Raw genomic sequence first — 16,410 nt, 5'->3', positions numbered from 1 at the left:
ATAAATCAGTCTTTGACTGCACACACAGTTCTAAACAGGGCTTCTGCTGGTATTCAGGTGACTCCACAGGAAAGCTGAATACCTTGATGCATTCTGCCACAGTTTTCAGTAATGGTTTCCAGACTGGAATTTAAACATGCTCCTGAAAGGATGGGAAGCAGTAACATATTTCCTTAACAGTGAAAAAAAGTGAACAGTCACTCTGACCAGCTTGTAGGATGTGAGATGAATTCCATAATTCCTCTTCTTCAGAGAGGGGTGAAATAGGTAGGAAGACTAATAGTCATAGTAATCTTAACTAGATAACTGAGCTCCTTTTGTTAACTTGAACATGAACTTGACGCACCTCTCAGAATACCTTTTTAGTTCCTCTCTAATTTGAGACAGTCCTTACTGTACTGATGTGCACTGAGTTCATGTTTTCAAAGGTCCTTCCACAACCTATAAAACCTGAAGTATTATTTTAAACAGTTATTTAAAAAATCCAAACAATTCTAAAAAAGCACTAGGAACATGGGTAATAGAAGAGAGCTTGGTAGAACACCATGTCATACCATCACAAATCATGCAAGTCAAGCCCAAGAGTAAACAACTACTTACTCAACATTACTTATAGCAGCTATTTCAATTCCTCTCTGGTGTGTATACATGCCCACACACAACAAATCAGATTTCTTTCAGAAGCAGTGTCTGTTCTTCTGTAACTGAGGTGGGGTTTGCATATGTCAAGAAAGAAGAAAAAACCCTTTGTGCCTCAGTCAATTGAGAATCCAGGTGGCAAAGGACATGAAAATAGCAGGAGAGAATGGCAGCTCACAGAATCCATATGCACTACAGATAGAAGGAATAACATTGTAATAACCTGTCTGTTTCAAGCCATCTGTCTGTGCAATTCATCTCTCTGACTTGCAATACAAGATGAGTGCTAATGTTCCTGTTTAAGCAAAGGAGGAGAGCAAGGCAATCGCCCGACCCTGAAGCTGTAACACAGGCCAAACTTCAGATGTTAAGAGTGCTTTGCAAGAGGAGCTAAGAGACAACCTAAATTCTGGATCAGCAAGCTTTCACCTGGAGAGAGTCTAATTTCACTTTCTCAGCCAAGCAGAGATAGTCAAATCAAAGAGTACTCGCGTAATACTATTCTCAAGGCTAGTAGCCAAGCCACTTATAGTTTGGAGATTTTTTGAGTTTTCCCTGTTTCACAGGGAAGGTTTGGCTCTGTACCTGCTCTCCTTTACACAGACTGAGAAAAGAAGAGAGTGGATGATTAAAAAAAAACAAAACAAAACAAACAACAAACCAAACCACCCTGGAAACAAACTTAAGGTAAGAATTACTTTTTCTTTGTGAAGTAATGTATGGCATGGCTTCACTGGTCCAAGTTTCTTCTGCCATCCAAGCCAAAACAAAAACTACTAAAATAATCAATGCCACGATTGGCACAGACAACAGGAAGAGTCCAAAGGGGTCAAATAAAATGGCCTACCCTATCCTCCATTCCCAGGGAAGGTGTTTTCAGGTGAGGAAAACATACAGCTGAGACTGTGCAGGAGTTACTTGAAGAGAGGAGTGACATCAAACTGATCAGAAGGATATGATACTGCTGCTAAACACAACCTTACAGAGCAGATCACAGAAATATTTTAAGGCATGGCGGTTAGTCCTAAACCTCAGAAAAGGGAAGCAGACTGCCAGGAGAGTTTCTGAAGACTTTATGAAGAGGTCAGACAAATATGTGTCAGAAAGGAGTTGATCCTGCCTTGGACAAGAGAAGAGGTGAAATTACTGCTTGAAATCCCAACTTACTCCACATGAGACAGGTAAGATATCTGCCCAAACATGAAAAGTTCTCAACTCTGCAATACAGGCCAGCCTGGAAGCCTCCAACTAAATAGCTGACACTGGACTAACTTGTGTCCTACCTGTCTTTGTAAGGACCTTAGACATCACACTTAAGTTTTGACTTAGATGTTGCAAGAGTGTTGCTGGTTTAAACAGACAACCCATCAGTGGAGAAACCAAATACCAGTGCCAGAGTAATACACTGACTTGCTTGATTTTTTTCAGGACTTTTTGCATTCATGACCCAGCAGGCAGTACAAATCGTTTCTGATGTTAGTATGGTAAGGAAAGCATCCCACTGATAGCCTGAGCTCAATATCCATTCAAACAGAAAACCCTTCTGTCTGTGGCAGATGTGGCTCACCTGTAAAAGATGCACTTTGAATATTTTAAAAAATGCAAACAATACACTATTGTCTATCACATAATGGCTGCACTATAATAAAAGGCATGAAAATAAGACCACCACAGTGTGCCTCCGGAAGATTAAAGGAAGAGCTTCAGAAAAAACCCCAAAGTTTTAGGGTTGGGATAGGGAAGAAACAGTCTGCACCTTTTTATAAATTTTCTTTTTATACAGAAATCTTAAAAACTACTTTTAAAATTGTTACTTTTTATGCTGGGAACAAACAATGGGCTGTTTTTTCCCCTTCTCAGAAGAACTGTGTCTGACATAAGTTGGGAATTCTTCCAGCCCCTCAATGAAACAACTTGAGAGCCTAAATCTTTTACAAGACACTAATTCTCCTGCATTTTTTTTATTTCTAATTTTTCAATGAAGTGAATACTGAAAGTAACCTTAAAGTCTCATTAAAGACTTCTTCCTGCCTTCTTTAAATATAGTTTCCTCTGTTTTCTATGTTTTTAATCACAGAGTACTAATTCTCCAGTTAACCACTCTGTCAAAAAAATAGATTTATGCAAGACTTATATTTTGGGGTTCTAACATGAAAAATTCAAGTTATGGATAGAAAAAAAAAATAAATTCCTTTACTCTCCCCCCGCCCCCCAATTGCACCAATTCCATTATTTGAGAGGACAACCAAAGTTGTTTTCTTTTTTCTTATCATTTCCAAATGACAACCTAATCTCTAGCCCTTGCTGCCCTATCTCCTCCCAAACCCTGTTGTCTCCACTTACGTTCTATTTGTTAGTTACAGGCAGATATCAGATAACACGCCTACATTTGCAAGCTCACCACAATGAGAATATTGCATTTTTCCCACAATATCAATGAATGAATATAACAGCATTCCTAAAGACCACAATTTCTTTTTCATATTTCAGTTACTTATCTCTCCATCAAAAAATGCATCTTGAAGAGTCTTTGAGGTGAGCTGCCTTTGCATATAAATTTATGGGGCTGTTATATTTAAAACCAGGTTCCATTACAGTATTTACCCATGTCTCTACATAGCATTTTCATCCTACTGTACATATCTATGTTAGAATATACTAAAAACTATTTGCTTTTAGGTTTGAATAAGGGTCTTTAGGACTATATCAGCCAACTGTACTGGATAACATATTTAGACAAGTGTATTCCACAAATAATCACCTTTTCATAACACAAATAGGAAAAGAATCAAAACATTTGATCAGCCGGCTAGTAAAGAATTGTGGAACCCTGATTATCCAGTACCCAATCAAAAGCTATCGCATGCTGTTTGTATGCAAATCAAATTTACATTTCTCAACACATTTAGCTAAAAGTCGATACAGCAATTAGGCAATCACTGTAGGACATCAAACAGTCAGTATATATTTGATACTATGTAGTTATGTTTTGGGAGCTTATTTACCTTTATTAATATTATTCCATTTAGTAACAACTAATAAACTGAGTGAAAATCCAAGCCAGAAAATTCAACCCTGCCTGAATAAGGAGGGCTAAATGTGATAATGGGGAGGTAACTCTGCAGAGCAATCTTAAGTATTCTGTCTTCCTAATAAAAACCATAGTCAATGACTTTTGAATTAATTCCTTAAAATCCTTGGAACCTGAGAAGCAGATGGAAAGGAGAACTGGAGAATTACAGACTAAGGTCAGGCCAATGAAATCTTCTGTGTCTCTCTCGGCTCATCAGTCACATCCATATTTTCAGAAGCCGATCCTTCAACAGAGAAATCAAACTATTCTCAGAACTGCACAGAAAGGTTCCTCTGTTCACGATGTTGGCAGGAGCTTCCCTTTTGTTCCCAAAAGGTTTACATTTACAGCAAGGGAGGGTGGGACCAGCTGACTCAGCCATACAATCGCACAACTATGGGAACGCATTAGATCAAAACATCTCAAACTTCAGCACACACATCATGAGTGTTACTTCTACCACTGCAGAAACAAACCCCCTTCTGCGCAACTGCCTTGACCTGCACACAAATATTACTGCATACACATTACTGCGTACAAAATGACATTGGGAATTCTCCTTATATGTAACACAAGGCCTCCAGCACACCACACGCTAGAATTCTCCTCTTGGAGAACCAAGTAAGACATACCACACATACAAAGTACATAAGTCTGAATTGCGTCTTTCTGGATGTAGTTACAAAGTAAAGATGATACACAAATTAGTGAGTTAACATGCCAAACAGGTCAAGAACTCCTCCCTTAAAATAATAATAAAAATTATTTGCAAAGTTATCTCAAAAACTACAAACAAGCTCTTGGCAAATCAAGAAGAGAAATCACACGTGTGGTACTTACCACTTGACATTGAGATAATTATCTCACACAGGTTGGCATCAAGTAATCTGAATCAAAAGGGTATCTGGAAGTTTTTACAGAACTGCCCGACTACTGGAATTGAGGCCAAACTTTTTTGGAAGGGTAGACTAGCGACAAGTTTATCCCCTTCCCAATTTCACACCAACAGTTCAAACCTCCTTTGGTAAGAACTGTCTCACTTAACAACAGCTATACCCTGCTTTTCACCAAGGATGTGCTTCTGAAGAGTGCAATGGTTAGTGATTCCGTGGGCAGCAAAGTACTTTTCCACCATAAGAATTAACATAACAGAATTAACATAACATGTGCAGGGACCTAAGAAATACGTGCTGGTTTAATACAAACAGGTCACACATATGACGTGATCACCATCTGAAGGATGTGTTGGCTTTAAAGCTGGCTTTAAAACATCACCCACATCATATATAGTCTCTGAGTATTTCAATGGTGTGCATTAAGTCCCTACATACATGCACCCACTCTGAATTCTTACAAGAAATACTGCTTTATCACCAAGCAAATTCAGCTGCTTCATCTGCAAGACTGAACCCCTGACAGAAACCTTCCACGGGGAACACCCTCACTGTCTCAGGAGTTGCACCTCCATCATTACCACTGTCCTCCTCAGATTACGCAAAGTCAGAGAAACCAATCGAAGGTGAAGGATGGAGAAACAGGGTAATAATGATGGCTAGCAGAGCAAAATACCAGGTGACTGGCAGAAGAGCTCGAGCAATGGCCAGAGAAGCAACAGACAGCAGAGCGTTGCTGTAGCTGGGCACGGCCCCACCACCTCAAGAACAAGCTTTCCTGAAGCCCGTTCACCTCCCTTGGGGCAGGTGCTCTCACGCAAGGGCTGGCAGGAGGAGTTTTCCTGCCGAGCCCCAGATCTCTCCACGTGAACCCTTCAGACAGAAACAGGCTGCTGTGGTCTGCTGCCGAGGCTTTGGAGAGAGAGACCCTCCTCGAAACACCAACCAAAGGAAACATCCTGAACTGTCCTCTTTCGTATGGCAGCTTCCCCTCTCTTTACTTCAGTGTGACATCTACAACTTTTGCCAAAATATCTAATTTCGGGAAAAATAATTGAAACATTTAACTAAATGTTAATCCAGCTTTAGCACTTCCAGGAATACCTTAGTGAATAGCAACTGCCATGTGTTCCTGCGTAAAGTAGAGATAAGGAATCTCAATGGCAGTATATCACTAGATTCATTTTTTTAAGACTACAGCTATTACTATGTGACTAAGGTATCTTTGGAACGGCAATTGACTTCCATAGGTAAAACTGGATAAAAGGAGGTTCTAGCAAGAGTCCTTGAAAAATAAAAAAACAACAACCAATCCTCCCCTGCCCCCCCAATAACACAGCTCAGCAACAGAGAGAAAGTTCTTCCCTCTAATTTTGGCCTCTAATAGCAAAAATACTGCAGAAAAATTGTTATTGGTGTTTTCTATCAACTATTTGAAAATCTACAATTAAAATTTATCACAGCCTTTATCTTAAGCCAGTGAAGTTCAACTTCATAGGTACCTCACCAAAAAATGTTTCACCATACTAGAACTACCTGTGGTAAAAAAAAAAAAAAACAACCAAACAAGAAAAACCTCAGATGAAAGCAGACAATTTTATTTCAATCTGAGTACCACTGTTGCTATAAATATTTGTAACTACAAACACTTCATGCAAGTGTAAAAACTAATCTTGTTACAATTGTCAAAAGTAATTCAAAATCTATGTAAATTCAGAATACTTTTCTTCCCCTCCCTTTGGCATTATGCAGCACAAAAAGAAAGCCAAAAATAAGCTTTTTGGGTGTGGGGATTTTTGGCACAGTCTGTGAAAGAACTATGTCAGAAATTACTTGGCATCAGCTGTTCTAATACTGTAATTAAAAAACACATCAGATGAAAAGCCAGAATTCTGTAAACTTCTATTAAACCATTTGTTTTGAAAGGTACAACAGGGCAAACCAATATTGCATATAAAAAATATAAAAAAATCTACTTCACGAATTTCAAGGTATTGTACCACAGCACCTAAAAACGAACCTACAATCAATTTACCATAGTTTCAAAAAGTGTTTCTTCTCACAGAAGGAAGAATGTAATATGTTAATAATGTAAAAACAAAAGGTACAGTAATAGTGAAATACAATTCTTATCTAAAACTGCTCCAGCAAGGAAATTGTAAAATATGCTTCTGGTCATCTCCTCCCCCCAAGTATTTTAAGGCATCAAGATAATTTCAAAATTATGTACTTGTTGGTATTATAATACTTTGAAACAACTACATTAAAGATATGAGAGAATTTAGAGAGATGAGGTGATATGTATGCTCATAAACACGAGAGTCATTGGCTTAACCCATTAAAAAAGAACACAAACCAAGTTTTAGATACAAAGTGCTAGCTTTAGTTTTGAGGAAAAGTTTTCATACCTGTTGGCTTCCCAGAAAGCACTAATTGTCAGACTACTTCTAAGATTTTGAGTTCTAAGGATAAATATGTCTCCTGGCATTTTATTTTTGACAGAATGAACATATCTTGGGATAGTACACAAATATTCAATAACACACAAAATACAGAATATATTGTTTCGGGAAACTTAAATTGATTCTAGAGGTCTACAAAGGTATTCAAGTTGTTCACCTTCTTTTGGTTTCATCTATTTTCACTTTTCTGTATATTAATTTTCAGTTATTAATGCTACAAGCTGAAAACGGCAGGGACTCACATGCCAAATTAGAATTAAATGGTGGCCAAACTCGTTTTATGCTTAAGTCCTTCAGTTTCCTGAGCTAACCCGTGCCATTTCCTGACAAATCAAACAGAAGAGGTCACCTCATCCTTTACAAGATAGTTTTGTGGCCTTTAGGAAGAACAAGATACCCATGTAATCCCAGACAGAGATAACCAAAGTCTGCAATCATTTAGTTCACTGAAATGCTTACACCTCTTAAGCAAGCTTTCTTTAGCAATGCTTCTCTCATTTTTTCCAAGGAAAAAGGCTGAGCTTCGTAACTGATGGAACTTCCTGCAATTTAGAAAAGCATGCAATCATGTGACAGTATTTCAAATCATTATAAACACCCCTATGTAGAGTACCCTATATAGTACCATACATGTATATCAAAGAATCTCAAATTGTTCTGTATATTTATCCTCATACCACAGCTACAAAATGAGAAAGTTGCTATTACACATATTTTACTGATGGGCAAAGTGTGGTATACAGAACCTGTGCATCTCACAGCTGGGCGCTGTCCTGGTCACAGATCAGCAGAACAAAGCTCCTGGGTTAAGTCCTCAATTAGTGCCATCAGCACCAAGTCAAAGAATCACAGAAGAGCTGAATGTTGGGATTTCTAGAGACTGTTTAGCACAGGCCATCTGGCTCCAGTTCAGCTGGCCTCTCCAACCACACTGAAAAAAAGCTGTCCACAGGTTTAGGAACCAGCCCCTTTCACACCTTCTCAACCGATGTTTGCAGAAGGGCAACCCCGCCCTGTTCTTTATTACCACAATCATAAGCGCATTTAAGTGACGCCTTCTGGATAAAGACATTAATGCAGGCAATTTTCATTTATAGATTCAAAATAAATATGGCAGCAAAAACATTTTCCTCTACAGCATAAGTTGGCATTAGAACAGGAAGGCTACTCCCCCTCAAACATCCATCAGCTATCACCTTGGAAGACACAACACGGAAAGAAACAGGACGAAAAGGGTGAAAATTGGAATATATTTGTTAAAAATCAGCTTCCCCGTCCTTCAATGTACTTGGGTTATTGGACCACTTTGGGGATGAAGAATAACTTTATAACATAGGTTTAAAGACAGATGCAATGTGAATGCTGTATATGCATCGGGTAAGATAAGAAAGTGTATGGAAACGAAAATGGAATGAACCTTGTTACTGAGTGCAGATGTAGCCATTCAAAAGTCAAAACACTTGCCTCCTCACAAATCAGCGCAGTGTAATTTGCAAGCTAGGATTCAGGATGTACAGGGGCACCCTTTTGTTCTCTACAGCTACTTGGCAGTGCCAGGGACACAGCAGGGACTGGGACACAGCAACACAGCAACTACTGAATTAATCCAATGAAAGTAGTAGTCCCTGCGGTTAATTCAATTACTGTATTTTGGTTTTGTTTCATTTGGTCAAATTATGCCCTCCCTTATGTCTGCAAATCTGTTTTACACCTTCATTCTTCCCCCTCACTCTTCACATTATGCGCTCAAATGACCAAGTTCAGCCCTATGAGCCTCACACAGGATCAGAAGGTACCATCAAGGCCCCGTATTGCACGTTATTTGTCACTGGCTCAACCGCCCATTTTCTAGCTAGAGGCTTTAACTTTTTTTTTTTTCCACTATTTGGTTGAATCCTAAAGATTTGTACCCAAGCCAATGAAGTTTCATCCCAGCCAAGAAACCTCAAAGAATAGCTCTCAGAAGTGTAACATAATGCATAACAGGTTATTTTTGAAATCTGTAGAATGATTTTATGGCAGCATTAACTCTTCCATTGGTCTTGGCCTAAGAAAGTAAGAGTTGTTACTTTTACTGTGAAGATCCTTATGCCTCTTCTTCGTATTTAAAATTTCCAATGTCCTGTCCTACGGCTGCTAAAGTTCTGAACTTGCTCGTGGTCAAAGGTACCAAAGATATAATTTATAAATACAACACTTGCTTTAAAATGTGTGCAAAACAAAGTCCTTTCTCCATTGCAATTTGTTTTAAATTTAGTTCATTTTGTATTTCAATTATAATTGTAATACAAAATAAAAAAAATATTTTTCTTCATGCATTATAAAGAATTCAAAGTATCATGCAAACATGAAATACATTATCTTACATTAAAATTTATACTCAGCAATAAGGAAACTGTCAAGTTCTACTGTAATTGTGGCTTTGGTTTCTTTAAAATACAATTTTGGCTACATTGTTTATATGGATGGAATACTTCATAATAAGCATTAAATCAAGATAATATTCATACTCAAACCATAAAGATGTGCATTACCAATTACTGGATACAATAATACCTTCATTGTTCATTGTATTCTTTAAATGTATCAATGCCACAAGTGCTTAAATTATGCTGTGAATACACTCTCAATGAATAAACATTAAGTCACGTATCAGCAAATACCAAAACCACCGGCAAAAAAATCCAACAAGTATAATAGTGGTCTTGATCTAGTAGAAATTACATTTATAAATTGTTTGGACTAGTTTCTCAAAGTAAGTTACAGATTATTTCAAGCATATACAGAATTGAAGAACCTTCAAGAATTAAACCTTTAATAATGAATTTAAAGCACTGGGAAAATGAGCTGCATTTTGTGGAGAGGACTACAGTGATGCAGGACAATTTTGGGTTTTTTTTCCTTGTTTGGCCTCGAACAAAGTTACTGAAAGTTACTGGACTGTCCTCCTTGTAGCAGAGAGGTTGGAATAATTCAAGGGTGTTGGAAGCTTTGCTTTAGAGGTTTAAAATTGATTATGTACACAGAAACTGGCACTCAATATGTCAAGGAAATAACATTATATTTGGCCTTAAGAATCAGCAGGGCTAGAACCAAAGACCATAAAGTCCTCCAGAGGGTACAGCTATCTTCCAAAACAGCAATGCAGTGCTTTTGGTGCCAAAGATACTAAGTAGCAGAACACCAGCATTGTCCCTGACACTAGAAACATACACTCTGGAGCTTTGATTACATAGACAAAGGGAATATTTTTAAATACAAAACCCATTCAAAGAAAACAGCTAAAATAACAAGAAACTGTCATAACAATTGCTCCTATGATGACATGGTATGTTGTCAATTTTATTTAGTTTCTGTTTTCCTCAAAATCTGGTTTTCTGTACTTAACAGGTACAAATCATTAACAGCAGTCGATTTTCTGCAGAGTATTTTCTCAGAATTCATCCATTAGTACCACAATAATCATATAAACAGAAAAGAACAACAAATATTTTAAATCTTAAAAGCAATTTTTCTCTTTTTTGGGGCATTAGAAAAACAAAAAAATAAAAGGAAAGAGTACTGCAAGATGTAGTCTAAGTAAGGAAATTCTACACCTGGGCAGGTACATGGGACTTTGTTTTCACTTAATCGAAGTATCATTTATTTTATTATAATGTTAATGCTGAGCTTTGTAAAGCATCATGCAAAACCACAAACAGCTTTATCAACATACTGGCAAAAAGGATGGAGAATCTTCCTCCCATATCCCATGCTATTTAATCACACACCCAAATTGACAACCAAAAGAGCAAGTTGCACTATTTACCCAGATGTGCTCTAACACAATACTGCATTTTCAACATTGGTTGAAAACTGTGGAGTAGGAAAATGACGCCTTTTTCACTGGTATCACAAATAACACGCAGAGGGGCCCTCCTTTAAAAGTAAATTAGAGCATTAAGTCCTATTTTGCTTTTCTTGTTCTCTTTAGTGTCGCTCTTTTTTAAAAATATGATTGCTTCCCTTCAATAACTCAAAGGGTTTACTTTGATCAGCCATAACAATAAATTCATCAGAGTCTTTACAACCATAAAAGGTAGTTCCCCTCCTCATTTGATATAATTTTACTGTGCTTCAATGCTAGCACAGTAAGATACATACAAAGAAAATTATGATACCTCATTGGAGAACTCATTTTGGTCAACTTTTTACCTACTTGTTCTCTGTATATTCATTCCCTCCTCACATTTTGGCAATTACCTCAAAATCCCCTGTAATGTCAGAAACACATCACCCCACTTTTACATCGAGGCAGTTAACACAGGATGAACAGGGTGCCGTCCTTCTATCACAAAAAATGACAACACATTGATAATTATGGTAGGACTTTTACCTTTGTAATTCTAGAATATGATGCGAGAAGAAAATTTAGATCAAGAGACTTGGTGCTTCATTTTGTTTATTTGGTTTATTTTTAAGAAAAAAAAAGCAAACCACTGATTTATTTAAGGGAACAGTGGGCTAAATGAAACGAATGGATTTTTTTGTTTGTTTGTTTGTTTGTTTTTTTATTTAAAGACAGAAATTTTACAGAGAGACATAACACACACATCAGTCTATTCTTCTCACCTTCTTACTTTCTCTTAATAATCACATACTTGTTATCAGTTAGCAGTTTTCCTTAGTGGATACATGGCCTCAGATTCTTTTCTCAGAGGAGGCGCAGTTGGCAACAATGCATTGCCAAGCTCTCGATAAACATTAGCTTTGTTCCCTTCTTTGCTCGTTAGAAGCTCCAACAATGACGAAGCAGTAGTAGTAGCAGAAATTTCACAAAAATCAAGAACACTACTATATTACAGTTCTTTGACAAGTTCTAGAGAAGTCTAAATCATTTCAGAGCATGCTTGACGAATTTATCTATCCTGTCTTTTTTGCAGCTAGACATCAGTTACTACCCAACATCTCCGTACTAGCTGAAGAGCACAGAAAGAATGGCAGCCTGTTTTGTACAGAAACACAAAGATGTGCATTAAGTGAAGCTAATGGCGAGAAAGGTAATGTTATTTCTATAAGTTTGTGACTTTTGTAACTGTAATCCTCTAATTCAAATCCTATGCTACATCTTCGTTCTTTCCCTTTTACTTTTCCACCTGTGATGCACAACGTATACTGTTAAGTGGCTTCGTATCAACAAATACAAATGGAAGCACAGCCTTAAATGAGCTTGATTATGAATGAATGATCTTGTCAGCTACGAGCAAACTCATGTCCATGCACACAAAAGGCAGAAATGAATCTTCACAATTTAAGGGCTTCAAAGTCAGGAAATCTTTGCCACCTACATTCGATCTAACTTCAAGCTCTGTTCAGCAAAGTGATAGCTGCGAAATGACCGTTAACAGTCATTTGCAGAGTATACCTCAGCTGCTGCACTATTACAAGCATGAAGTCTCAAACTTCAGAAGTTACCAGAGTAGAATCAAAAAGATTATGATCAATCATCAATAGAAAAAAAAATAATTATACAATCTTTACCTCTGACACTGTGATCTTTCTTGGACCTGAAAAGGCCTTGTGAATTAGAGCCCATGGTCAAAATAAGGTAAGGAGGTTTATCCGGGATTTACAGAAAGACTAGTGAGCTAGGAACAGAGGAGAGACACCCAAGGCATCGATTCAGCTTTATACAAAAGGCACTTCAAAGCAGGGCTTACCAATTTTATTTTTTTTTTTTTAGTTTGAAGAACATAATAAATGCTTCAACACACAGAGCAACTACCATAAAGTAAGAAGTTACTGAGGGCACCATCTTGATGGTGATTGCCTCCATACCCCACAGCAAATACCAATCATTGCAGGTAGCCTACCCTCCAATCTAACTACCTTGCATTACCAGATCACTGTTACACATCGATAGCTAGACCTTGGACACAAACGTACACAATTTACTAAAAAAAGGACAAGATACAACTAACTTTGCAGCATGTGTGTTTGGTGTGAATTGCTTATAAATGAGATAAGGTACTATAACTTCAGATGCCCCTTACACATCTACTAGACAGAACCTACTGTTCCAGTTTCAGTTCTTCTATTACACTACGGCTTAAGACCCCACACAACCCAGTGCCGTAACCCCAATTCTGTGTACCAAAAGCGTAAGCAGAAGTAACGCAGAAAAGCAAACTCTTCTTAAAATACTTAACCTAGAACTAAAAGCTAGAAGAAAACTTGCAGAGATATTCCCCCCCCTCCTTTTTGGAGCTCTACTAGGCATAGCTTTTGCAACAATAGAAGTACAACTATGAGAGTTTCCACGTAAAACAGAGTAGTAAGGTTGTAATACATGAGTAATGTAGCTAGTGAGAGTTAATGGAATTGCTTCTGATTTGAATTGCTGAATTTACTGGGATACAACTTTTGTAAAATGTCATAAAGTACAACAGTCTTCTCAACTGTAGCGGGTAAACCCATTCCATCTTAGATGGGAGATATGTTCCAGCAAAAAATAAACCTGACTCGGGCAGTTGGGTAACTGTATAAAGAAGTAATATTTTTCATTTACAGTGTAAAGTATTTTAAAAAATTTGTGTTCCATGCCTCAAATACTGCTAATACACAAAGACAGTACGGATCTAGTGATTAGTAAGTCATTCTAAAGGGGAGAATGTTGATAATTACAGTAAGTTACTAAACAGGATAATTTCCCAATTATATTGCCAAATACAGTCTGCCCGGAGTATACTACAAAACAAGAAAAAAGGTTTCACATTTGTGATTTCACTACATTGCTTAAAACAGCTGGTGAAAAATCACCAGTCTTACACATGAGTTAAAACATGCAGGATTTTTATTTATTTTTGTTAAATCCAGAAACTATTTTGAAAATAAAAAAAAATCTTATGATTTTTGAAACTACCTTTGAATTTCCTTAATTTACTTTTGAATTTACATGCAAAATTCTAATTCACTTCAGTAATAAAAAAAAATACAGCGAAAGTTAAAAATACTTGTTCCTACCTCCACTTTTGTTCGGTAGAGAATGAGACGCTTTAGGCTGCCCACTTTGGCTATGTGGTTGAACGCCGGAGGTGGTATTTTGTCACATGATGACAGATTTAATTCCTGAAGATTTGGACACATTTCAGTAATGACCTCCAAGCATGTTTCATTGAGGAAATGGCCACAAGACAACTCAAGACGTACTAGTTCAGAGCCACAAACTTTCAAAAACCTGTAAGAAACATTAAGTGAAAACTAAACGTACTTTTAGGTGAGAGGCTGAATATTGTCAAAACCTTAAGCATGTAAAACAGGAAATAATTCCTTTCAGCAGTGAAAAGTCTACAGACCACAGCTTTTATGTCGCCTCAGTCAACTAACAGAAAACACGATTAGGTAAAAGTAAATTAATCATAACCACTCTGAAGGAGTTACTTCTGAAGCAAATCTGTACAAATCCAGAGGAGACCAAACCAGTTAGAGAGCAATATTCAAAAACCAAAGGTAGTCTAAGAGTCAAGGCTGTTTCATCAAGATTAACTTGATACTGTACATAAATTAGATATTACACAATGTTTTGTACAAAGGAATGTTTGACTACATTTTAAGAAACACAGAAGGCTATATAATGCTGTACATGGCATAAGGAGGTTAATGTCACTAAAGCAGTCTTAAAAAGCAATTCTACCTTGAAAACAAATTGCAAAAGAATCATTGGGGGCGAGAGCAATATAGAGAGGGCTTGTTATTAAATTAATGTTAGTCTTGAAGACTCTGTTTGGTTTAGAAAGTTGGAAAATTCTTCGTTCTTGCCATTTACTCTGAGACAATGGAGCAAAGTACAACACAGATAATGTCTGAAATGCTTTTAAACAGCCCCCAAAGCCAATTTTGACATTGGCATGGAAGTTTCCACCAGTAATTTCATATTTCTCTATCTCAGAAAAATCTGCAAATGTAAAAATGAGGTTAAACAAATACGTTAAAATCAATGACATATTCACAAGTATTTTTCTTTCAGAAAAACATCTAATACCTTTCATTAACACAGAAGTCAAAATCAACACTTTGTAGCTGTTCTAGAACACAGAGATTCCTAAGGACAATTTCACACTATTGTCATTTGAATTATAAAAATTTAAGATATTTGAAGAAAAAATATCCAAAATTTAAAAACTTTGATGGTCTCTGCATGAATTACACCTTCTGTCAGAGATCGTGTCAGAAATTCAAGCTCTATTATATCTAATCCAAGCTTTCATTAAAACCACATAAGTTTGTGTCCCTTTTTATTGCAGATAACCCTCAAATTGTAAATCAATCACCAGGCATGTAAGTTTGATATTTCATAGGACAAAACCCACACACTTTTGCTGTAATTTTGTTATACTTTATTTTAATAGTTTCTCCAGTAAAAAAAAAATAAGTTCCTAACCTATGGGCTGCAATGAGTTCCTCTTGTTACTTCCCAGAATAATGGAGCTACTTATGAGACAGCATGAATTAGTTTCTCAAAATAAATATTCTGATCTGCTCTATTACCAGTTCTATCCTACAAAAACCTTCATGCAGACAAAGCAGCTTTAGGTTCTGATACTTTCACCGCAAAGTTAGTATTATTTTTCGGGTTTAACCGATACAATAGAAATGCCAGAGAGACCTGAGGCCTCTGCTTGCACAAAAACTCCTATTGCTACAACTAAACAGGTTCCCTAAACTAGCCTTCCCAAAACTTTGCTCCTGCAGACACATTCAGGGAGGCATTCCTCAATGACACTAACAGTAGCACTGGACTTGAAGTCCGTCCTTCAAGATCCATGTTTTCAAACCTTCTCTTTTCCTTATTTTTTCATTACTCGCTCAAGTCATACTTGCCATTCATTATCACCTTTATTCCTTTCATCTTGCAGGTTACACAGCCTTGGTTTGATAGTACAGATCCCGTGCAATATGGAGGGGAAAGGAGACTCCAGGGTGGCATCTCCATCCCTGGAGGTTTCCAAGACTCACCTAAAACCTTGACTGACCTTATCTAGAATTGGGGATACTAGCAGTTCAAGTGGGAGCTCAGAGCAGACAATCTTCAGAGGTCCCTAACATCCAACATTTCTACAAGCCTATGCAATGAGAAACAAAGAGAGGGTCTGAGACATGAAAAGGGAGACACAAGCCCCAGAGCCACAGGCGTTCTGCTAAGTATGGCCTTCAAATCTACTCTTCCACTATTTCTGTCTAACTCTGCAGTCTCTTTTTAGAATCTATTTTAGCTTGTAAAATCAGAGTTTATAAACACCAAGCGCTTATTCGCTGTTTTCATACAGGATACAGTGAATTCACCTAGACTGGTAAGTCTTCTCAT

At 37.3% G+C, this 16,410-nt stretch overlaps 1 protein-coding gene across 1 annotated transcript in view; it reads right to left on the bottom strand.

Annotated features, from left to right (window-relative positions):
• FBXL4 (F-box and leucine rich repeat protein 4) overlaps window positions 1-16,410 on the bottom strand; it is a 65,945-nt gene that overhangs the window by 15,058 nt on the left and 34,477 nt on the right. Inside the window, exon 6 of the mRNA XM_082481019.1 lies at window positions 14,070-14,283. Within this exon, the coding sequence (XP_082337145.1) occupies window positions 14,070-14,283 (214 nt within the window). The remainder of the gene's footprint in view (window positions 1-14,069; window positions 14,284-16,410) is intronic.

This window comes from Vanellus vanellus (assembly GCF_965231255.1).
Source record: "Vanellus vanellus genome assembly, chromosome: 3".
NCBI classification, from domain to species: Eukaryota; Metazoa; Chordata; class Aves; order Charadriiformes; family Charadriidae; genus Vanellus; species Vanellus vanellus.
This window is presented reverse-complemented; position numbering and strand designations above follow the sequence as displayed.